The following is a 26117-nucleotide window of genomic DNA, read 5'->3' as shown; positions in this document are numbered from 1 at the left end:
CAGCCCTATGCGTAATGAAGGTAATCGTAGATCGATGGCCACGCCCCCGCCTGCAATTGAGCTAATAGCCTTATTATTTTTATTACCCGTTTGTTTGGCCCAACTCTCATCCAATTTTTCAATTAAACTCTTCAACGTACGAGAAATTTATAAATGGAAAAATTATTCCTAACACAAGCTGTTGACCGTTAAAACATTCTATTCGTTTGTCAATTAGGGCGCGATTCTTTAGAAATACTTTGGCCACGGTATTCTTACCTTTGTTGGAGATATTTTGATTTAATTGGAATCTCTTGATTTAGTTCGAACTGTTGTGAATTTGTAGGAATCTTTGTTTGTTAACGGAATTTCTTCTGGAATTTTAATGGATTTAAAAATCTGCTTTTTTTTAAAGATAGAATAAATTATATAGTTTCTCGAATAACCTTCTAAACAAACAATAGGTACGTTGATCATCCGTAAAAACCGTCCATAATCATTATCTATCGTCCATTTCTCATGGGTTATTTTCGCAGCCTTGATTTCAATTACATAAATCATGCTCAAACTACATAAAATTTAAAGTTGTATTTTTTGTAAACAATCCACTTACAAGAATCGATGTACCTATAATCCTATAATATGAGTAAAATCGCGTTCGTATAATAATTATGGCGGCAAATCGCGGCGTAGTTTGCGTTTATGGCAAAAATCGTGAGCGAAATAGCCGAGACTGTTAGGTAATCGAATTTAGTGGGGCCGACGGGTCTTATTGTTCAGTCGAGGCCAAGGTCCGCGTTGTTTACATCGCACGATTCGATGATGATGCATCATTACGACCGCTAAAACTCGCACCTTAATGGTAGGTTGCGTTCAAAAAAACGAGACGTGTCAATATCCAGTGGGTGTGGCTTTTCAGCTTAGATTACTGTGTAAGCAACGCTTTAAATTGAATTGTCTATAGTCTAGTCTAGCATTTATGACGGCAAATATTTATTTAGAAAATCGAATTGCACTTAAGGGTAGGACTACACTACGTTTTGAATTATTACAATTTAATTGTAGATGACAAAACTTTTTCAAACACCCAAAACGTATAAACAAGTATAAATCTAGATCTGTGTTAGGTATCGCCATTGACCTTGGCTGGCGAATTCGTAATAACAATTGTTTCGAAACAGCCGTAAAACTCATTATGTTACTGTATACAGCTGTAAAGTGTGATTACGATCTCTTATTTACAACGATTTACATTTTAACACAATGTTATTGTTATGGAACTTGTTAATAAATGTTACTATAAACTAAAATTTACATATTGTTAATTTAATTAAAGCGTTTCGGCAAATGATGTAACGTATTATGGATATAACTCCCACGTTCTATGGGTCCGAGATTAATATAGTTGTTGTTACGTAGCCTCGTAAGTGATGTATTACGTCGGGCCCGCGGGGGCGAAGGCCCGCTGATATACACATAAAGCATTGTAATGTCCAATGTTCCACTACGAGATACAACCGCGATTTGGTCGGACAGTTTGTCAGTTCGTCCGCGTCTGACCGGCGTCTCGACTGGTTCCAGTAGCCGGCCCACGCTCGCGAAGATTAGAATAGTCGCAAGCGTCCATTGGTCGCTGGCGCGTAAACAGGCACTTATTGCAACTCAGTGAATCGTTAAAGCCTACCTAGAAACCGTGTAAGCGGTACGTCGCCGTGCCAGAGATGCGTTCTTAATATTTCTTTGACGTTCAATACTGGTATCTTGAGTGAGCATGTCTGCTCTCTGAGCAACTCGCCGATAAATCAATAAACGTATTTGCTTGCACATTGCATGTAAACGTTGTATGGGCACCAACCAATAATTACGTAAGCGACGGCAATCGCAAGAAATTTCGAAGCACGTTCGCTTCACGCATGTTTAAATGGCGCCCAATGGCACCTTGAAATGTCTTTGTTTTTAAGCGTCAGTTTCCTTTGTCATACTATGCGTTAATTGTTCCGTCTCAAGGTCTGCTAACTGTGGGAGTCCGTTTAGGGTGAAAATATCTGGACCGTGACCAAAATAAACGTGTTTAAATGGATCGCTGGTATACACGCATGGTATAAATTGATGTTAGTAAATATTTTGTACGGTGTGAGAACACTAACATATTAAAGAATGCCACGCCATTGTTGGTGGACAGAATTAGCATATCAACATTCGGAGCCAGTACTTATAGAGGTCATCTCATGTAAATTGTAGCGTTCTACCATATAAACTATTTGATTGTATCAGATAGAGCACAATGCTCAATTTATGTCACAATTTAAAGCCCAATATGCGTTGGTATGTACTATTTATTTAATGTAGGTTTTATTTAAATTAGGATCTTTGTTTATGTGTGACCAAATAAGCTAATAGCCACGGGAAGTAGTTTGTGTTTAGAAAATGTTAAAAATAAACGGAATATTTCACAACATTTGGCAGAGATTACCCGCTCGCTGTATTAATTGTTATGATTAAAAAAACATTCAAAGGCTCACTTGTTTCTTTTTATGATATTCAGCCAGTAGACGTTCTTTGTTACATTTTTTATGGGCTAGAATTGGCAGGGTTAATTCATTGTGTTTCTTCATGCAACGTAAAAACCTCATGGTGAAGCACATCAATTTGCACCAGACAATGCTAGCTATACTTACGTGATTCTAATCTAATAATAAGGTGGGTAGGTACAAGAAAATGTTTCATTCCATTTTGGTTCGTGTCAGTAAAGCTGGTCGGAGTACGTGGGCCGCATGAATGAGAAAGTCTTGAACCGGTTCACAGACAGCTTCCACTGAGGTGTCTACTTTCAAATCACAATAGACATTCGACTTATCTCAGTACTAAACCCAACAAACTGCTTCTGTACCATAAAACTGGTGTTCGTGCCTCAAAATACCACCAGTTTAAATTGACTCCAATTAAATAAATGGAGTGAGGTTATGAAAACCATTTTTAATTCATTTTATCGCCGTAATCGTGACCGCACAATAAACAATTGATCATCCATCATTTATCAAATAGCTGGGGATGAGTCTGATTTTTTCGCAAGTTACATGAAGTACCGAATGTCTGTGTACTGGCTAGCCTTGCGATGTTTGTCAAGCACAAATGTCAATACGAGACGTCTTAATAAATAAGACAACGTCAACAACACTGACGCGCTAAAAGCGCTTGGGTAATAGTCTGAGCAGGCTAAAATTGTCTAATATCGTCAAAGCATTGCCTTTTAAGACTGGATCTTAGTCCTAAGTAAACATTGTGTAGAGGTGCGCTGGCGCAGGCAGGCGTGCCGAGTATTTTGGTCGAATGCACACACACGACTCGCTCGCCGCGTCCGCCCGCACTTCTGATATAAAATCAACTCGACAAAAACATCGTTATTTTTATTCAACAGCCAAGGCCAAACCGCCATATTGCATTCGCTGTATATCAGCACGACAGTGTTGGTCCTGTAAACAAGGTCTTTTATATGAATAACATTCGAATACCAAGATGGTGCACTTACAAACCACACTGTAGGTACTATTGTTTCTAGCTATCTAGTAGTTTTTACTAGGTATCCTTAACGTACTATAAGACTTTAAGTACCTAAAATATTTTTATAAACAAACTAGCTTTCTTTCTACAACCAGATATTGCCAGTTTACACTAGTTGGATAATAGTGCTTCTTTAATACGAATCACTGTGCAGCCGAGTTTTTGTTTTTGTCTTCCAAAACATCATTATGCGAGGCACCAAATCTAATCTGACTCACGTTCGCTTACACGTGTAAAAGAAGTAAATAGGTATACCTATATATTTCGGCTACAATAATGCAGATTTAAATTCGTTTCGTCTCCATCTGTCGAAACATGGTCGACTTGATTTCAAGTTTGTTTTTGCTTTCCGTGGGAACAGTTTTCACAAAATAAATGTTTCCGAAACGCATTACTGAAAGCTGATAAGTATTTCTGCAGTTTTTGAAAGGTGTTTTACAATCATTATTAGAGGATGATGGATGAGTATTCGCTTAAGTTGGCTTTGAGTGCACTTTGGTTGTTATAAAAGAAGTTGAACACTAAATCTCAATTGATGGCAATCTAAATCCTATATCGTCAATAAGCGATAGAAAAATAAAAACTTTTTGAGCGCATTTGGAGACTTGTTTTCTTGCGCTTGCAAATATTGCAAAAATCATGTCATGTCATCATCATCCTCCGAGCCTTTTTCCCAATCATGTTGGGGTCGGCTTCCAGTCTAACCGGATTCAGCTGAGTACCAGTGCTTTACAAGAAGCGACTGCCTATCTGACCTCCTCAACCCAGTTACCCGGGCAACCCGATACCCCTTGGTTAGACTGGTGTCAGACTTACTGGCTTCTGACTACCCGTAACGACTGCCAAGGATGTTCAATGACAGCCGGGACCTACAGTTTAACGTGCCATCCGAAACACAGCCAATGGTGTCTAAGATAAGTATACTTAGAAAGTACATACAGACTTAGAAAAGTTGCATTGGTACTTGCCTGACCTGGGATCGAACCCGCGCCCTCATACTTGAGAGATTGGTCCTTTACCCACTAGGCCACCACGACTTCAAAAATCATGTCATGTAGGCAGATTAAATTTTATTTCACCGATATCAGTTCAAATACCTTCATTTCTCCGTAGCTGTTTTCAATTTTCGGAACGTTATCATTTTATGCGCTAATTTATGTTACACGTGTAAGTACTAAGGCGATCACGTTACGTAACTGGGCCAGCGTCTGTCGGCTTTTTTTTGTTCATGAAATTAAAGTATTAAACTAACCTATTGTACGACCAAGGTCACCCATATTAAGTCAAGCGCACTTCCGTTCAGACGCGAGTCGACGCGACTGTGAATCGAAATGACTGGCCACCAGTTCTTACAATAAAGGGCCATTTTAAATGCATCACGCATGTTCTTGGCTCTGTACCTACCTACCTACTTACGAAAATAAAAATAAAAACGTTGAAGGCTTTAGTTAAAGGAGATTGATTACATTAGTATTCCGTTCGTCAGTCACTCAGAATAATCAATTAATCATCAGGATTTTATGAAACATGCTCTGTTAAACTGAGTATCGTTTAAATAGTCCCGTCAAAAGAATTACAAAACAACCGCGTCAACATTGTAATCGCCGGTTTTTATCTATACCCGAATGTAAACATACTTTGTATTGACACGCCCCGCCGAGATACGAAAGCCGGTATCTAAATCTGTTGGCCTTGACAATGAAAAAACAAGTTTTTTGCGCAACCTTGAGACCGCTTTTTGCTTCGCGTGGATGGCAAAAAAACTATGCATGCATATTGTGCTAGTTTACAGTTTATTAACTCAGACGCAAAATATTTTTTTCATTCTTTTTTTTTGTAATTATTTTATTACGTATTACGGGCCTGATCTGAAGGTGTTTATGTACTTTAAATACCGTGGTAGTGTAAAAATGTTAAGAGGCTTTTAAGCGCCAAACGAGTTTATAATTTTTTGTTTATTTTTGTTGCTCGCGATTTCCTTTAGCGATGTCCATTTATATTATAATGATTTGCTTCAAGGACTTGCAACCTATTTAAAACACTGTCGGTAGAATGTAGCTTTATACATAATTTTGCACTTCTCGCATAAAAAGAGTAAAACGTCATTTGATTAAAAATGGCGCTGCATTCCCGTCTGTATTAAATCCGCAAGTCTGCGTGTTCGCTGTAAATCCGTGTAACGCGATTAGGCATAAACCATTTCAATACTGACGGCACGAAATGTGCTCGTCGCAAAGGGCAGTACACAGAAAATTGGATTTCGATTCATCACTGCGGTGAAAGGGTTAAAAGTTGGAAGACTTCGAGATTGGAGGAACGGAAAAGATATTAGTTGCTCATACAGCAAATCGGAATGGACTAAACGTGATGTCTGGCGTTGTAATAACCGAGATTATTGTTAAGCTATAATGGTTTACCTCAGGCAACGGTGAAATGTTTCACAAAAAGATTCCCAGGTGCAAGTCTTTTGTATTATTTATTTATAATTTAATTTTATTTGTTTTCCTTGCAGAGCCGGCGCTGGCGCCAACGGAATATTTTCCCGAAGGCTGGACTTTTCTACTTTCAATCTGCTACCGAAGCACAAAGTCAACTCATATCAAATCAAGGTATGTACTTCTACTTAAGGAATAGGGTAAGAGAAAAAGGAAAATAACAATTTAACGACACAGGATCGATTCCCCCGGGAGCTTTAAAGTCTAGCGTAAACACTCAAACAGTCCTCCTAAATAGGATTTTTATGTATTTTCCAACGTATAAAACCGAACATGAAAGTACTGTTAACACTGAAATGCAATTATCTAGTGTAAAAATAGCGCGATAGATTTCATTCATGATCGTGTTTTTTTTTTTTTTTAGGAAAAGCTCGCGTAAACCAACAATTGACGTCAAACGCAAATGAAATAAGCGATTGTCTAATCGTATGTTAACTGTCGACGAATTAAATAACGTATAGCTTTAGAGCGTAATTAATCTTTCTCGAACGAGATAGTCGTGAATTCTGGACGCAGGTCGTAGAGGTGCCCAATAAAATATTTTTATTGCACAAAAGCTTCGCGGAGGTGAAAGTTTGCTTTTGTTGTCGCCGCCATAAAAACTCAGGGTGACACTTTTCGCGATAAAATCCTGTCACGGGTGGCGCCGGGGGTGGCCGGTACATTTTCTACCGAATAAACGTAACTTTTCTGTAATTTAATCGTACCATTGGGTGGTTTATGCGACGCTCCTCCAACCGCCAGACGAAAGTAAAACGACGTTTTTTAGTGTTTTAAATAAACGTTATTACAGTTTGATGTGGCTTTATTACAGGTCAGGTAATATATTCTTTACGTGCACTCAAATTAGGTAGCTCGAACAATTTATTTTAAAGAGAACAAGATTTTTTAATTCAAGCTGTTTTATGTTATGTCGCGCGAGATTTTGGTCACAAAACTGCAACGGAAGTTATTTCTCAGGATTATTTTGTAGTGCCGATTTTTCTATGTAATAAATAATAATAATCTAGGAATATTTATGTATGATATTTTTGTGTTATTTTTTACAAAAGTACTTGCCAACAAAAACATAAGAAAAAGTATTTACTTTATGGCCTTGTTCCAAACAAAGTAAACAAAACGAATGCAAGCCAGTACTTCGCTACCATATTTCGAGTTCGCATAACTTTGCACCTACTCAAGCGTCTGTTTAAAATTAATGAAATTGTTATTAGTGCTTGTGTGCTAATTCATTGCATAAACCGATATAATAACAACGTAATGTTGTTAAAATTTGTTGCTAGCTTTTAGTGCAGTATTCATAAGCACATTACAGAAACAGAACCGAATCGATTAGTAGCTGAGTTGCTCACAAAAAAAAATATAATTGATGGCTTTTCAGTTAGGTAGATAATGCGAAAAGTAGATAAGTAGCGTCGATAAAAACACCAGTAGGAATGCTGTTGATTTTGCAAACATTCCTCTGAGTTTGAATTTGGACGTTGGCTGAATCACTAAGTTCGGACGGAAATATTTTTCGGATTTTGTTCAGTCTTCTTAATTTTTTTTTTTGTCTAGTCTATGTAAATGTTTGTGCACAGTGGGTATATTTAGTTGTTAGTCTGATACCCAGTTGTATTCGTGTAAATTGCCTGTGACGGTACAAGAGATGGTACAAGGAGTTTTGTGGTCTACTTCATATGCCGCAGATTTGAATATTAAACAATTGCCTTGAGAAAAAATAATCTATAAAAAGAAATGAAAAAATCAAATTCCCTAGCTTATCTAAATTAAACAAGTCCATTATTAATTAAAATACACATGTTATCGGCCTAACAGGCTAAACAAATGAATGCATCTCATTTCTTCTCGCTATCAACACATCATCTTATTGTATGGAACGCCGTATACATTTCTAATTATCATTAACTGATGGCAATTTCTCACAATATATCTGCAACTATCAAGAGTTTTTATTTCAGAAAATTCTGATTGTAAGAAATAGATAAAAAATGCCAAGTTCCAATTGGATGTCGTGTAGCAGTTTGTAAAAGTCAAGTCAGAGAAATTGATGTTCATGTTAAGCGGTCTTTCTACCTGTGTTGTCACTTTATACGCCGATAAATCTTGTTAGTAAGCCTAGTAAATGCACGTGGATTCGCTCGTAATTAACGTAAAGTATTTATCAACCACTAGCTTCTGCCAGCGGTTTCACCCGCATCCCGTGGGAACTACTTCCCGTACCGGTGTATAAAAAGTAGCCTATAGCCTTCCTCGATAAATGGGCTATCTAACACTGAAAGAAATTTTTAAATCGGACCAGTTGTTCCTGAGATTAGCGCGTTCAAACAAACAAACAAACAAACTCTTCAGCTTTATAATATTAGTATAGATGGGGTTTTTATAATCCTCATATATCACGCGTGTGTTAATTGAAGCCAAGTATCCCATGGATATTGTTGTGGTGGTTAAAATTGTTAAATCATTTATTTGTATACCAGACAGGCTAACTTTCATGCATAAATATTGATATTAAATCCTATGTTTATTGCTTTGGCAATTATGCCAGCGAATATGTAGAAATGAAAGACCTATGTAAGTACGGGCATTAGAAATCTTATGCTAATTAATTCATACATTGCTGGGTCATATAGGTAGTTTCATAGCTCCATATAAATATGTATTTTCTTTTATCATTATGACTGTCTATTTCTTTAATAGACCCTTTACATGTAAGAGGATTTTTCGAGGATTCCTTCAAAGTTAAATAGCTACCGTATAAAATATTTTGGAGCGTTAACAATATTATTGTATGTGCGTTATACTGAAGTTAATTAAAATAAAATTGTGTAAACAATTTTCAGTTTCAGTGGAGCAGAACAATTGTTTATATTATTCGTTACGAGGACTTTGTGCCGTAATATTATGTAATGTAATTATGCTTCACTGCAAGCTAACCCTATTGATCTCATTACCCTTAAAGGGTAAGAACATTTCTTACATAACAATTGATTTATACGCCATTTTGTTTTATGCATTTTCATAGTTGTATACTTCAATATGAGATGCAACTTTGTTGATTATTATCATTAACTTCTTGAATATTTGCAAACTATACATACATATCTTATGGGGTAAAAATATTCGGTAGTAATTTCATTAAGATAACACCTTTCATTTTACGTATGATGTGGCTAAAATAAAAAAAATAAAAAAACTGTTAATCTTCATTTGACCACTTGATATGTTAGGTTTTAATAGATTTCCTCATTATTAACAGTTTCATACTGCAAAAGCACCAATTTCTCAAAATATAAAAAAAACTTTAAAATAAAATTAAACGCACCCAAAATTAACCCTCCTTTCGCCTAAACCGCGCAAATCGCAAAACTTTTGCAAAGCAATCACAGAATTGTTCTCGCCACGGATTATTTTGCAATTGTCAGTCGTTATGTGTATTTGTTATGCGGCTCAGTACTGGGATTCTATAAAACTCGATCAACAACTCGCATTTCACTTCGATTCGTAATGTCATTTCATACTTTAGGGGAGGTAGGGGAGGGATGGGCACTTTTTCACAATTTATTGCATAAAAAATCAGATTTTACAGATCATTATCAACTTTTATTGCCATTTCTTATATTCGGCTAGATATAATGAAAGAGCTTTCCTAAAAATTACAATCAGTTTCAACATTACGAGATATTTAAACGGTTTTATTTAGCTCACCCCGTTTGTTTTATTATTTATTCTTGGATCAAATTTAGTAATTCAAATTTCACCCTCTTCCTGTCAACCGATTGGTCTGAAATTTTGTATACACCTTTAATTAAATCCAATATGGCCACCGGCACAAAATGGCACAGCCCCCTCAATATGGGTATCAAATGAAAGGGCTACACAAGTAGAATACTGTCAGCAACCCCAGCGGGGCGCAACAGGGCCAAGGCCTGCCTGCACGTCGATTCTATAAAATTCGAACAACAACTCGCATTTCACTTCGCTATTCACTCTCACTTCGCATTCGATTCAGAACGACCTTGATTTTGCATTCTGTAAACATCACCTAATCACTTGCGAAGTGAAGTGAGCTCGACATCGACCAATGCTGTGCTAGTGACTTCCCCACTCGACAAAATGTCAACCGAGATTAATCAGTTTTTAATTTTATCAGTTTTGACACAGAATTTTAGCTAAATATGATGTTTTAGTTATAATTTGTTATTGTAAGGAATTTGAGGCAGCTTTTAAGTATAAAATAAACAGAAATCTCTAAATTCGTGCTGTGAATATAATCTATGCTTACCCTACGAAAAAAAAATACTGACAGCGCCAATTTGCCTTTCTTGCTGATTTTGAGGAAACCTTATATATTTTTTTACTACGGCCGGATTGTTCAGAGCTTCCACTACTTCATTTATGCAACGAGATGCAGACGGTTGCGATAAATAAGTTCTGATGCCCTCTTTAATAACCTTCTGGTAACCGCCACTAGCCAAGAATGATAAAGTACATAGTATCTGTGAAACAATAAATCAATAAAAAATGTAATACCTACTTTATCTGGATTTAGTGAAAACAAAATTGAGACCAATTTGGTTATTTTCATGCTTAAGAGAATACCAATATTATAACTGAAGTACAGAGTCTTTTGAAAACATATCAGCTGGCGGGGAAACCACATAAAGGGAATACTCCTTATTAAGAACTAAGTGTTTTTCTTATTATTGTGTGCTTGATTACAATTTTTCAACTATAAACTGTGTCAATACTTACTTTTACACGAGTTGTAAGTCCTTTGCCTCGACGTTTTGTGGGCTTTATCAGGGGCAGTAAATCAGACTCCAGTTGGTCAATTAGCTCCTTTGACAATCTATATATGCTCACATAGTCATCATCGCGAGTTAATAAAGATAAACTGCGAATTCTAGCAGATTGTTGACGCTTTTCTAAATTCTAATAATCATGAGCTTCTTCTAATAAAGATTTAAGCAAAAACATTCTAGCCATCGTTAAAGGTAGGCACTTAATCACTTTAAAACACTTAGAACTTTATTTAAACACTATTTTAAATATAATAGTCTCTAGATCAAGTTGGCAACGGTACCTGAAACAAGATTCTATAAAGGATTTTTCGCGCAGATTTATAACCTCACAAATTTTCACTGACGAAGAAGAGCAAAAATTTACAAATTATACATTACATGGTATGTCCAAGCCTCCCTACCATAGGGAGCATTGGACACTTTTGACTTAGTTTATGAAAAAAAAATCGGTAAAAAAACTTTTAAGTTAAACGGTTTTATCTTATGTGCACTGAAAACTAGAAAATAAAAAATAGTTACTTACCTGTCAACCTACGTAGGTGGTCCCGGTCATATTAGACTAAAATAAAAACGTGGGGCCCATTAACTATTGCTGTAGTACTCTCTTCTAAAGGTATAATAGGTGTGGATTGCATCGACTTACTATAATTGTAACTGGAGATTTTGACAATCAATAATTAATAATAGAAAATACACATACCTTTCATTAGTTTTCTCTTTATAACGATCCGAAACCGCAACAAAATATTTAAGTACTTTTACGAGTGTTTGTTCTTGACAACTCACAGAAATGACAGATAGTCTATGGATGAACACCGTTACCAGTCGGTTACGTAAACTACCCAATAAAAAAAAACAAAACTATGATCAGAAATCAGAATAAAAGGACCCCCCTTTTATTCTGATTTGATCATGTCTCCCAACTGCCCATCTCTCCCCTACCTCCCCTATAGATAGACAGATTTTGACAGATCTGTCAAAATCTCGACTTTGATTTAGTTCAACTTGTCAACACGCTCGATAGTGTAGCGCTAGTGTAGTTTGACAATGTCAATCACGAAACTTTAAGGTAGAATTCCGTGGGTCGCGATTGTCGCAGCCGCGCGCGACAAAAGTCAACCTATGAAAATGTATGGCACCGCTGCCGAGGGCTGCGACAGTCGCGCGCGGACGACGAATTTCGTGAGCCGCTCGCGGCCGTACGCTTCTCAACATGGTCTAGCGCTTAATAACATCTATAGAATTTTAGTAAAACCAGGGGCCCGATTCTCCTAAGTTAATAATGTCAAAATCTAATAGAAATCGAATCGCAATATGATCGCAATAGCCGTTTTAACCATATCGGGCATTCTGCTACTAATAAAAGACCAATCGTATTCAATTGACATTTGATTGGTGAGCGATTGGTCTGCTATTTTGGTGATTTTGGTCTATACGGTAGTTTGCTGTACAATCATTTTGCAATCGTAAATCATTTGCAGACAAAATGATTCATTATTGAATGACAGAAAAGGATAAAAACGTTTATTTCAAAGAAAAAATAGCGGAATGCCACATACGCTTCAATCGTAATCGAGTCGGGATTGGATCTCAGTCGAATCGAGTCGAACATGAATCATATGTTGCTTAAGTAAAATTAGGAGAATCGGGCCCCAGAATTAAATTTTTGACAATGCCGCGAGCAGCTTACGAAATTCGTCGGCCGCGCGCGACTGTCACGGGCCTCGACAACGGTGCCATACATTTTCATAGGTTGACTATTGTCGCGTCCACGGAATTCTACCTTTAGATCGAAGTCGAAGTGAGAGTGATGTCGAAGTGAGTTGTGATATTTTATAGAATCGACATGCTGGTATCTAATCTCTACAGGCCTTGAGCCAGTTGTGTGTCAACCGACGGTCATTCCCCTGCCCGTCGTGCTCCAAGCTATTTTTGCTCGACGTTTGTTTGTTATTTATTACAACACTCAACACATACGCTTGACTGTTCGCAGTTACTGAGTTCAGTTTGTGAATGTATGGTTTCTGAACAAGTCTTGTCAACGCCGTTTTCTGGCTGAGGGCGTGGTGGGTCTGAAGTTTTTAAGGCATTTGATCTTCAGAATAAATAATTTTAAGTCATTCACTTTGAAAACAGTCATTTCATTCACAGTCTCTACAATAACGCAGGAAAATCTTAGATGATGCTAAACAGGGACTAAGTATATGAATAGTACTTAACTAAAAGGTTATCCATGTATGTCTCGAATTTGATAGTTCTACGGATTAACTCAAAGATCGTCTAATTGAGCAATTGACTTGTCTAATGGAAATATACTTAAGCACACAAATGAACATGAAATTGGTATTCAAGCAATGAATAAATTAACTCTAATAATAAGAACCTTGTTAGTTATCAATTAAGTTTCCATCTACGAACCGTTTTTGTTTCTAAAAAAGTCTTTGTCTTCAGTCACGATTTGCGTATCCAGTCAGACAGATATTCAACGTAATTTAGATAGTAAGTATTTTAACATAGATAATCAGTGACGGTAATTTAAATGCTATTTCGTGCTATTCTGACGCGCGAAGTGCTACTATTGTGGCTGGTAACGTCCGCTCGTGCACCGACTGAAGCACGCGAGATAATTTAAAACATTTTCTTCACTTATCTATCGCGTAAATAACGCGACCGGTATTGTCTTGTAGCCGACTCGTTTCGCGTGAGAACACCCCGTTTACCAGACAAGGGAAACTTCATAATTCTCCACACCCCCCATATTACCCCCGGTCTTCCTAAAGCAACAGCACCGTTTACATGATCATTACCTTTATCACGGACTGGTTTACTTCGATCTGTAAAAAATAAATCCACGTCCGTTCGAGTCCGGCAATAAAATTCAATAGGCATGCTATAAAATAAATATCGGTTTCTTCCTACTGGAATCTAATAACCAAGTGAAACGATACGGAGATACTGGGACTGAGCTGTAAGCATGATTGATAACAGCGACAAGCAAGGCACGTTTTCGCGGAGCGGCATCATTAAATCCCAGTCCACTTCTTCTATTTATGGTGGCCCGCTGTCTACCAGCATATTGATTGCTTCGACCGGTTGCACTGCTCGTAAGACCCAAAGCCGGGTTTATGAATTTATCGCAGCGGTAATTTTCACGTCCACCGTGCATATATGTACTTATATCGCCACTCGTGATCAAACGTGGCCTAACGAGCTGAACGACTTCATAAAATGTTTGCAGGTTTTCATTCGCCTGTGACGCCTTAAGTGGTTGACCGTTATCGCTTAGATCAAAGGGGAGCTAGTGAATTTTGGACGTAGTCATAAGAAGTAATGTGTGTTATTCAAGAGCACGTAGGAAGATGTGGCGGGCGCGCGGTCGTCCATGTAACTAAAGCCGACGGAGCCGCGACCGCAACCCGACACCGCGCTCAAGGCTTCCCATGTGGATTAACACCGCGTTTTTCTTTAAATCGTCTTGTTCAGCGAGCGCAACAGTCGCTTAACCTTTTTTGCCTCTCGGTTATATGCTTTTTGCCTAAGTATTGTGAGACAAAATGCTTCATAGCCTTTTGAAAAATAAATTATACGCTAAACGATGAATGACTCAGCCCGACCGTGAGTGGGCCTAAGTTATGCTGTCATTCTGTCTCTTCATCATGCGCTGATATACTGCAAAATGCATCTCGATTTTCTCAACGGACCGTAAATGGCAAGAAATGAGAAAGTAGCCGGTTAATAGATACAATAGGGCTGGATAGGTCTCGCAGTGCAACTTTCCTTCGTTGCAAAAAGTTGTAGAATGAAGCACGACGTGCAATAAGTTCTTACTAGTTCAGATCAGATCGTTTGGTCGTTTCGTAAGAACTCGATAAACGTAATTACTCCATTACACAGATGCTAGATAAATTATTACTATTTAAGTATGACGAACGAATCTCTTTAAATCAGGAGGAATTTACGAACACGCAGTGATGGTGTGGTGCAACAGATAGTGTATCTTGCATTTTCTTCGTGTTTGGCTTTCGACACAGCTGGAATAGGCTAGCAGACCTATAAAAGGCAGCAACCGTGCGAACTGTAGCCAACCCGCGGCTTGCAAGACCGTTTCGTGTAGTTGTGATCAAGTTTTTATAAAGTTATCGCAAGTATCCACTTGCAGGACACTTGCCATATATGGAAGGGCTTTGGAGCCGGTTTTTGTTGGCATCGTACTGTTGAATTCAATCTTGATAAGCATGCGCCTTGTTTGCGTACATTTAGGAGTCGTTCGGTGTAATATTCCGCAGTAGCGCCCATAATTTGCGTTTTTTAGTGTTATATGTACAGGCAACTAATGGTTCAGTGTCGGTAATTGATTTATTTAGCGGTAAAGGAGTGGAAGAATTGGATGCGTGAGTAATCGGTTTCGTAGTAAATAGAATGCGTATTGCTCTCGGCTGAATACCCGTGAATAATGCACCGCACGTAGCCCACGCTTGTTGCCCGCGCGCAGCTTCGCGTCGACGCTGTCGTCTCGCCGCGCCCACGCCGCGCTCGGTGCTTATTCGGCGCGTGCGCACCTACATATAATTATGACAGATGACTGATGAACTATGCGCCTCCTATAAACAAACCATCCTAATTAATTACAGCATTTACGTATTATATATTTTTTAAGTTTGCCACGATTCTTCCTAGTTTTATTTCAAACAAATCTATATTTAAATGTGTAACAAGTTCTAGCGCTACTATTAAAATAAATATTCGCGTGTTTTGTTCAGATCACCTACTTATTTTTACTAGTAAACCTAGTTTTACGTAAACTGACGATAATTATGAGATCATCCAAGTTTACGTTAGCATCAATCTCTTCGTAAATCAAAACACATTTAACATTTTCTCGATACGTAATTCTACAACACATTCTTGTGAAATCCGAATCATTCTAAATTTTTCCTTGAGATTTGTTTTTGAAACAAAAGCTAAACGGTTTTAGCCGAAGAAAATTCATCAGAAAATGGACAATAATGGCCCATCTGAATATCCTGACATTGTAGTTCAGAATGTGGAGGACGCTTGAGTGTCCGGAGGAAACAGCAGTAATACAACAAATGTATTATTTATTTCAAATGTACTTAGTGATCCGCCGCATGCAATTGCTCTAAATGTGTAATATTTTTCTGCCCTGATGCGTAAAATTTCAAACATTTCAGCGCACGAAATTCATAGAAACAAAGTTGTAACACTAGTTTAACGTAACTAGAATAGAACTAGAGCGGTCAATGAACCCGTGCTGCTATTATTATCGCGATAACTACAGCAATAATGTTTGGAAAACACGAGCATGATTTCAGGCCAAAACTGCTGGTTTATTAGCGAATTAATAATATCGGAACGTATTAAGATTTTCGAAGCGCATTGATAAGTAACAAGCGTGCGGTACTAGGCTCACAGATATCGGTGACAAGTCGTTTAAGATCGGGCAGTGAGTAGGTTGACTGTGTCAGCGCTACGACCAGGACTTAATTAATTTCTGACAGTAATATTTGTACCGCCCGCTGTTCTTAACAATTTAATGTTGCTGGGGAGACATGTTAAACACATTCAAGTAAATCTTACAATTGAGTAAGATTTACTTGTCAATACTAAAGTCAATACTTTCCAATCGATACAACTGCAATTATAATGTACGGTTGTTGCTGTCTCAAAAGTTTATAAAGAGATAAAGTATTGAAATAAAACATCATCCTAATGCGTTTGCTTGTCAGTGATTCAGCTCCAGCTGCATCAATATTCTGCCAAAATTAATGGTTATAGATTAACAATAAATTATTCTTAATCGCCAACATTCATCTTCAGAAAATACCCAAATATCGCGCTGGTGATTTCTTTACAAAAGTATCCTGCAAGTAAAACCGATTTTAGACAAAGGAATTTTTATTTATCGTTCCTTTCACCTTAGTGGTTTTTATTAGCTAGCGCGGTCCAAGAGATTTATGTTTCTACGAAAATGGAAATCCGCTGTTGCCATGCAAATATTCTTGTAATTTCAGCTGCATAATAATATAGAATTTTCTCTTCTAACTACATACTTTTAGAGCATTTGCATGAACGGTGGCATCGGAAGGCTACTTAAAAATTGTCATTAAACCCTTTTAGACCTCTTTTCTTCTGTTATACATCGTGGTACGTTCACAACCTGTGTATGTTTATACACAGATTCCATCTCCCGCGCAGCTGGTAACAGTGGCAACCCTACTCACAAGCACTTGGCGTTAACCCTGAAGTCGGGCGTGGGGTCGACGCACGCGCACGACCTACTTACAGTGCACGTCGCTGCGCGCCGCTTGCAAATCTCTAGCGCATAGAATCGCAACGACTAATGCCGCCATATTGTGTGATTTGATTTGTTACGTACGTACGCGTAACTGTTGGCTCTGGCTCAAATCCTTTTGTTTTTGCCAACCTCCAATCGAATTATGAGGTCCTGGTAATGCGTTGATAAATTGGACGTCAATTTTCATTATGACTGACACATTATTACTTATTTGTTTAATTAACAATGACTGGCAGCGATGCCGCATCGCTGATTCATAAACCAATCTAGATTCTATAACGATAATTAGAACTTTATAAACATGAAACGACTACTACTTACACATCGTCATAAACATTAGGGTACTATTCCACTACGTTAATCCTGCGGCCGGTTTCCTTTTACATTACATACATATAGAATCTACAGAATGATTTTATCCGTTCATGACCTCTTAAGGAGATGTCTACTCGTCCATGAGACGGCAAAATACTAATAATAGAGCCACATTAAGATTCAAGATTTGTTACATAACGTGAGCTCCTAACATCAACAACGTATTTATCTCAGAGTTTCCTTATAAAGAATGTTTTATGTGTAGCTTTAATAACTCCGCTGCATAAACTATTCATATAATCAAGACCTAATTGCGAGGTGTGGTCTGGATACGTTATTGCTCTAACTAATTATTATAACTCTACGAGATAAACTTGCGTGATCGCGCATACTGCGAACGGTCACGCTCGACCAACTACAATCTTACGATACAAGTTTTATGGATAAAGTGATTGCTAGACATACGAACTAGCGATTTATCGTGCGATAATGTTCTTAGTTTCACGAAGCTCGTGTAGAAAACTGGAGCAAGCGGCCCTTACCCGTTGGCCTTTTGAAAGTACATTTTCCGAATATTTTCGTGCTAATCCGCGCTTGACTTTATATGGAACGATTTGCGCAACAAATGCTTTTGGGATACTGTATACCAGTTTTCTTGTTACTAAATGTTCCTTTAAATTGCACGGCTATGTTGAATAATTGTGTCTATCTATCTTCGATCAACGTCTACTAAATGTTCCATAATTATAGTCGTATTTAAATTGAGAGGCGCTTGATTTAATCGTGCTGTTATTTGATTATAGCTGTCCCCGCCCACGGTAATGTAATGCCAGCCTAATATAAACGTTATGCTTATTGACGCTCTAAAAAACAACATGATAATTAAAATAATAATCAATATTTAAATGTCGAACGTAGATGTCATAACTCATGATTTTATTACTACATTGTATCCTTGCGTTAACCTTAATAAACATAATAATATAGTAGTGCGTGAAGTTGTTAAATGTGGTATAGAAAACGGCCATAAAAATATATGCATAGAAACACATTGTTATCAACGACTTTGCGTCTATCTATTGCAACCGGGCCGTTTATGAGTAAAACAGTATAAAATATGAGTAAAAAAACAAGTGAACAGTGGCTTACGTGACCTAGGAACACGTCGCTCGAGTTATGACAGCTCTCCATAGTTAAGTCACGATTCACTTCTACGAACTTAAGACGTAGTAGCTATCTATAATACCTAAAACAATAATTATGCATGATAATTACTATGAATAACAACTCAAGCGATTACAATGATACGTTGTAACCTAACAATGCGACATAATTGATCCTGCCCCATTAAATAGCAGATCAGATATAATTTATGTAAAGAATATTAAGCTATTTATACAGAACAGGACAATCATACTATCAAAATAAGTAAGTTGCAATTGCCGGGGATTTGTTGCGAGGGAGATATTCGAGCAGAAGCGGGAATTGAGAGGATCGCGCCAGGACCATTAGCCGTATTGTTATTGCCAACATTCCCAGTAATGAACCGCTCGTTTTCGTCCTTTAATATCACCGCTTTTACTCCCCTTACTCACTGTTATAGTCCTCCAGCTTGATTTCACTTCATCTCATCGGTTTTGTATCCCTCTAATTAATACCTTTATTTTTCGAGCGCACCGTTTTTTTTGCCAGATTTCAATTTACAAGCCCTAATATTGAGGTTTCAGTAGTGTCTGTATGCATGCTGATGAGGTATAAAGCTCGGCGATATTGGCTTTTCGAGTGCCTTTACAGTCTAGGTAGAGAAATTCACCGCAGTTGTTTTTCCAATTCGAGCTCCCTCTGACATTTTTCCAGCGGTTTCCTCGCGCCATCGACGCCAGTAGGTACTCGGCGAAGGGCGATTTACATGGAAACTTAGTAAAATATTCACATCAGTTGCCGATTGTCACGTTATATTGAGATATTCAAACTTTCTCCGTCGGGGATTGTGCATCTCATCTGCATAATGAGATGCCCGGCATTGTGTTACAGCTGCAGCGGCTTATCAGCACCGGTATTGAGATTATTCATTTCAGACAAGGGAAGAGTGCAATTTTTGATGTAGAGGTAGGTATACAAAACAGGGCCGCCCTCGTGACGTAACGAAAGATATTTCCACACTTTCGCCCACGAATCTCGACGGCGCGACCGAGGTGAAGTTCAAGACTATTTATAAAACGGGCCGAGCCTTACTTGGCGCCTATTGATCGTGCAGAGAGCACGCACCCCGTATTACGGTAGGTTAGTAAGCTCGCGGCTAGCGACGCTCGTAGCGCCCGGAACGCGCCGAGACCAGCCGAATTTTACATCCCCGGCTGTATTGATCGGACTTGACATTGAAATTGTAATAGACGCAAACAGCTGGGAAGTGAGGGTGCGTGCCGGGACACCGGGCCCTCCTCACGCAAGCCCGTCTTGCCTCCCGCTTTCCGCCCTGCCGACCTTTTCCGATATAGATTTTCATCTTTTTCTCTGTAAACAAAAAAAAGGTCCCTTGATAGAAGTTCTTCGTTTTCTATATTGGATTATCCATTAAAGTTATTCATTGGCGTTCAGATGTAGTTGAACGTTTGTAATGTCTAGTAATTATGCACGAGTGCCCTAAGACGGGCGCTGTGGCGTTCTAAAATCTCATTTATATTCAGTGCGGTCGGAGTTTGAATGTTATCTAAAATCCGTGTTTAGGTGTTGGTCGGGATTGCTCTAATCTGGAAACTAAACACATTGTTGAGTTAGCTGGAGCTTTGTTCTCGGCGACGGCTCAGCGATCCCGTAGTTATTCTTACGCAAAACAGATCCTCGAACTTGGTCGACAGTAAAGTTTTGCGAAGTTTGCTCTCGCTCAAATAAAATATTTCATATTGTTTGCGTCTCTGCAGAGGAGGAAAAATAAACAGTGCATGTTTTATTATGACTTTATTAAATGCACGGCCATGTTTGTTCACAATTGGCTGGATAAGATTAAAAGGTACCTTTGTCGTTATCGGTAGGTATTTTGTCACGTAAGTCGTAGTTTTCCATTACAATGTATCTAAACAGCTTTATCGTTTCAAATACATCAGAATGTGTCAGACTGTCAGGTATAGCCTAGCGTGCTATGCTCGGATGTAGTCTTATCACTCACATAATATGTTGAGGCATTTCCTGGGCGACAGGCGACAAGTTCCACTTGCCTTCGTTTCCTGCAACAAGGTGCCTTGCTAAGCAACACTTAGTCAGTCGTTGACAGCGACATTAAACTTTCTTTTCTGATAACAAGCTAATTGCGAGTTTTTTTCCTAGTTTCTACACCATGACTATCGTGAACAGCCGTTTTCACTGATAGCAGTTTTTATGTAGACAATTTAACTTAAGTGTCTGTAGGAATGTTAGCTTTTTAGCAAAGAATCAGACACAATTGTTCCTCATATTCAATGGACCGTTACAAATCACTGAATCTTATAAGTCACAGCCAATTTCTTTTATATCTATCTAAGAGCTTTCCCAAAAATGACGAACTAAAACTAACTGATCTCGCTGTTGAAAGGAGGATGAATTTAGAAAATTAAACGAAGGATGCTTCAATGAAAGAGTTCATAGCTTTCATTCTAGTTCCTCCAATTTGTTCTAAGGGAGCGATAATTTCAAATTCAATCGAGCTCTAATCTGTAGGACGGTCTGTAAAGCCGATCGGATGGGGGAAAGTTGTAGACACACCGAGATGTTTTTTCTGAATACCGATCAGTTTCATCGAAATTATTCCATTACCGCAGCTGTTCCACTAGAAAATTTCATAAATAAAAAATGCGCGTGGTGTCTGCTCCGGTGCGATTCTATGGAATCACGGCACCTCCAAGTTAAATAAGTGATCACCGGTCGGCGACGACGTGAGCTGAACCTCGATAGCTTTGTACCTAAGTTTAGATTATATTAGTAATAGATTTGCATGAACTTTGATATTTTTTTCTTTTTTATTTCCAGCGAAACGTACAGAATTTTTATTCTTTGTAGAAGAATTACATTATTGTTATTCTTTACAGTGCAGTGCGTAAGCATAACAAATGTTGCATTGTATTTAGCTTTCAACAAATTCCACCCACAGCCAGCCAGTATTTACAAACCAAACACATTTGGGACGGAAACAAGAGCGGCGGCAGAATAATTAATACTTATTTGATTAGCAATTATGATCGATACAATTTGGCAGTTCACAAATTTAAAAGTGAACATAAAGGTCGATAGATTGGCTGTGGCGGCGGGCGGGCGGCTCGGCCACTAATCGATCGATGTCTGTGTGCACTGCTTCTGGCTGCTGCACCCGCGGCCGATCATTTGTCTCGCTCCATTCCGCGACCACTCCCGATACACCATCCTTGTCGCTTCGTTATTCATCGTCCCTAACCACCCGGTAGTCGGCTGCCTCCCGGTGTTCTCCCGTATTTAGATACTGCATTATCTAATTTATGTTTTAAATTGTCCGCTTTTAAGTCCTTCGGGCATACTGCGGTAACGACTATATCTATGGTTATCGTTATGACTTTGCGAGAGGTAATGGGCTATATCATTATAAATTTGTCTGGCTTCTAAGTTTCGTTCAGTTCAGACGGCACCTGTTATGAATGTGGCGCAATTTCGTCCTTTCACGGTTCGACCTTTAATCTTGTGTTTGTTTTGGATCGATTATTTTGTTTCTATTACTCCAATATTGTTTCGAAAGGTTAAGTATTGGACATCTACTTTCAATTGTTGCGGGGCCTTGGCACGAGCTCGCCGCTAGTCGGCCAGCATAGGAATAGCGCAGTGGCATTTGGTATCACAAGCGTGCGCCTGCGGTGCAGGCCGCTTACATAACGCACCTGCCATATCTGGCCGAGCACCGCACCTCACGTTCACTCGCTCATTCTATGAATTACTTATAGGTCATAGACCTCATCCATTATTTAATTCTGCCCTGCACACTATCGTATCGATCAATGATTTGTATTTCTGCCACCGAGTGCAACGCTTGTAATTTGTAAAGCACTCTATATTACTTGTAAATCCTTTGAACCACTCGCTCCATTCGAGAGTTTGTAAGACAAAATAAATAGTGTATGAGAGGATGTTATCTGCGCTGAAATCGTTCGGCGGAAATCTTAGCCTTTCTTTCGTAGTCTCTACTTTTAGTTCCGAGCTTTTTTGTTCGTCTGTAAATCCTTCACCATCCCCGAGGAGTTGCCGGCTGCGGATAAAACGGGAATCGACTGCTTAAACACTGCGAGGGCTCTCGTGGAAGACTGTGCCAGCACCCTCTGGCGAAACTTTAAACTGGGTTAACTTAAAAACTGCTTCTATTCTTATACCTTCCACTGTAACATTGTATTGGCTGACTATTGGAGGATTAGCTGTGTATTGATGTGTAGGGTGTTGCATGTCGACATTTACAAGCAGAGGATAATTCATGTGTTCGCGTCACATAAATTCAAGAACGTGACTGGTTTCTTACAAAGTATTACAGTAATACATCATGAGTGGTAGAAAAATACAAAACGAGGTATCAAGTTGCGAGGTACAACAGTGTTAGTTGTTAGTTGGCCCCGCCTAGCCGTGGCTGCGGACGATAAATCGTGGCGGGTCGGTGCCTCCGGTTAATACTTGGGATTAAGAGCGTCGAGCATCGCCGTAAACTGTGATATACATCATCCCGGTACACGCTTCGCCTCTCCACCGCACCTATATTATATTAATAGCATGAATTAATAACTGCGAATCCAATTCTAAAGTTAATGACAGCTTTATAGTTTTATTGCAACCGATACGCCCAGTTCAGCATTTCTCTACTTCCTTTTCACTGTATAATAAAGTTATTTCCAATTGATTTGTTACAGACTGGAGTAATGCGCGTACCTAGTTTACCGATAACTATGATCTACAGAACTTTCCACGGTCTCTAGTTTAGTAATTTATCCTGTGTGTAATAGGCACTGATCATTAATTTGAAATAACGTTAATGTTATGAAGTCTCTGTTTATATGAGTTAGTCATCTGACAATTTCTGCGTTTATAATAATTGTAATATTATTGGTAGGCACTGTGTTGGATGCCAAATGCGGTCGCATCGTGAAATATTATATGATAAACAAAGTGTGACCTTCCACTTGTTATTGCAAGTTAATATATTTTTTTATTGCATTGTGTACGATAAAAGCATTGTTTGTTTTTAATAACAAAAAAAACTTGCGTAGGAGTGTGAATCTATTCATATTCCATTTACGTACGTGATTCATGGTTTCATTTGAAGGTTAAACCATAATGTATCTTGCATTTAAAAAACATATTGTAAGTTTGTATGTAACCTCTTTTAAATTGACAATAACAAGCGTTGGATGGACTGGAGTCAACTCCAGATATCTTTCTTTAACACTAAAATTATGTGATACTAGTTTGTTCAGACAACACATACAAATCCTGGGATAGAAGCTAGCAGAAAAAAATAAAAGAACTAGGTACATGTTGTTATTACTATTCAAGCTTATACGACGATAACTCGATTAAACTATATCCTAAATCCTTTAGGAGCACAATTTGTTGCATGTATTTGCATATCAATGTAATAATGGATTCATTATGGGAACGGAATGCTAATATTCTCTCTAATTCGAAGGCTAACTACTTGAGGATAAATGTGATTAGAATTCCTATAAATACCATCGTTTTGGCTTTTAATTATTAAGCTTGTAATATTTTTGGTTGTTTTTAAAGATTAATTTAAAAACACACATTTGAAAATTAAAATATTATGAAAAGCAATTTGTGGTAATAAAAGTTTTTTTTTTGCCCCAGAATTCTGTATTCCCTGGCATGGATATAGATAGGCACTTAATATACATTTGACGAAAGGGATGCGCAATATCCCTTTAGGAAATAAAGGGTAGATGTTATCAAATATTTACAATAACAGCATACGTTTTTACTAAATACAATATTTACAAAAACGTTTTTGTTGGCAGATACACACAGTTATGCGGTTAATTAGTTGCTAAGTATACAACGCAGATATGTTTGGCGCCAATGTTGTTAATGAAGAAATATGTGGAATCTTTGCAAAGAGACGGGACTCAATTCCTTTCCATTTATGTCTTTTGCTAAGCTATAATATACCAAAAAATACGTAGTTTATAATTCTTGTGAATCCTAACCCGAATTCATTGCTCCTAAATATAATAACGTAGGAAGTGCAACAATGCATCAAAGACGAGCGTGGAAGCAAGATAGATTAAACTATCAGCGCGTGGGCAACGACTGATAGCATTGTTCACGATTGTTCCACCTTTAAAATGTTATAGTAAATGATAAGCTCGACGCTAATACTTAAATGAATAGCCATTGATGTTTTGATAACATGTAATACACTTTTTGACGAATACTTCAACAGTTACATAAGGACCACGGTACAATGACCGATAGACAACTTGTCTATGTATCATAGCCTTGTATTAACTAGTCTTGTAGTACTGAATTATATTATTTAGCTATTAAGGTCGCCGGATGCATGTATGCTAAGTGCAACTCGTTTGAATAGTCGGATTGAGGTGTCGGACCTTTAAATGGGTCCGCATGCTCGTTTTAGTCTTAATGTTACACATTTAAACGAAATTGGACCGTGTAGTTGACCAAATAAGGGTGCTAATTAAAGTTTAAATTGCAAAAGAGGCGTGCCAAATAAGACAATATGCGACATTTTGGTCGGCGGGTTTGTAAATGACGGTAAATATTCTTAAAATTAAGCGGTAATTGCTTAATTTCTTAATCATTATGTTGTTGGTGTAAAGCTTTTTACTTAGAAGTGCATAAAATGTTGCAATATTGCATTTCGAGATAGCAATCTCATGAATAAATTCCGTACGGTGGTGGTAGATCTCCTTAAAACTGCATTCCGCCATGTTGTATTCGCGTCCAATAGAAGAAGCGTAACACAAAATCGCAGTTGCCATCACTCAATCCTCAATGGTTTCGCTGTAACAATGTAGACAATTTGTAGTTGGCTAGCGTAGTACAACATTCAGTATGTTATGTAAGGGTCGGACATGTTTATTGTTGGTATACGTTCGCCTTGGCGCGGCCGTTATCCTCTGCGACCGCGATAGTGGGACGCGGCTTATCGATGCAAAGAGTATGTTACACGCATCGCTTAGAGCGAGCTTTGCAAATACGCGACTGAGCGGATTTGAAATTTGACTGACGTTGTTTTAAAATAGTTTTGTGATTATTAACCGCTTTTATACAAAAAAAAATCTTTAGCAATGAATTAACAAAATTGCGAGAATTAATTATCTAAAGTTAGCTATCTCTGTGTGTTTACAATAGCGAAAATATCAAAACATTATTGAGTAATGAACAATTTTTTTAGGATTTCGATAAAGTTTATCTTGACACCTTTATTTATAAAAACATTTTTCTTTTTTTTTAATATGATTATGGGCTATCGTAACCACACGTTGGCCGGACGAAAGCTTATCTGCCTCTATGTGCGTGCCTTTACTTCTGTTTACATAAAAGCATTTGTGTGCATTCAATAACTCGCGATAAAAAGCCTATTTCAAACGCTTGACAAGACTGTTTTATTTTTATCGGAGTTAAAAAGGG

At 38.0% G+C, this 26117-nt stretch overlaps 1 protein-coding gene across 1 annotated transcript in view; it reads left to right on the top strand.

Moving 5' to 3' along the window:
* Positions 1-26117, top strand: part of LOC124629509 (headcase protein) — a 66051-nt gene that overhangs the window by 18644 nt on the left and 21290 nt on the right. Inside the window, exon 2 of the mRNA XM_047162905.1 lies at positions 6053-6149. Coding sequence (XP_047018861.1) covers positions 6053-6149 — 97 coding nt within the window. The remainder of the gene's footprint in view (positions 1-6052; positions 6150-26117) is intronic.

This window comes from Helicoverpa zea, chromosome 4 (genome assembly GCF_022581195.2).
Source record: "Helicoverpa zea isolate HzStark_Cry1AcR chromosome 4, ilHelZeax1.1, whole genome shotgun sequence".
In the NCBI taxonomy this organism is placed as follows: Eukaryota; Metazoa; Arthropoda; class Insecta; order Lepidoptera; family Noctuidae; genus Helicoverpa; species Helicoverpa zea.
Note: the sequence above shows the minus strand (reverse complement) of the source record. Positions and strands in the feature narration are given on the sequence as shown.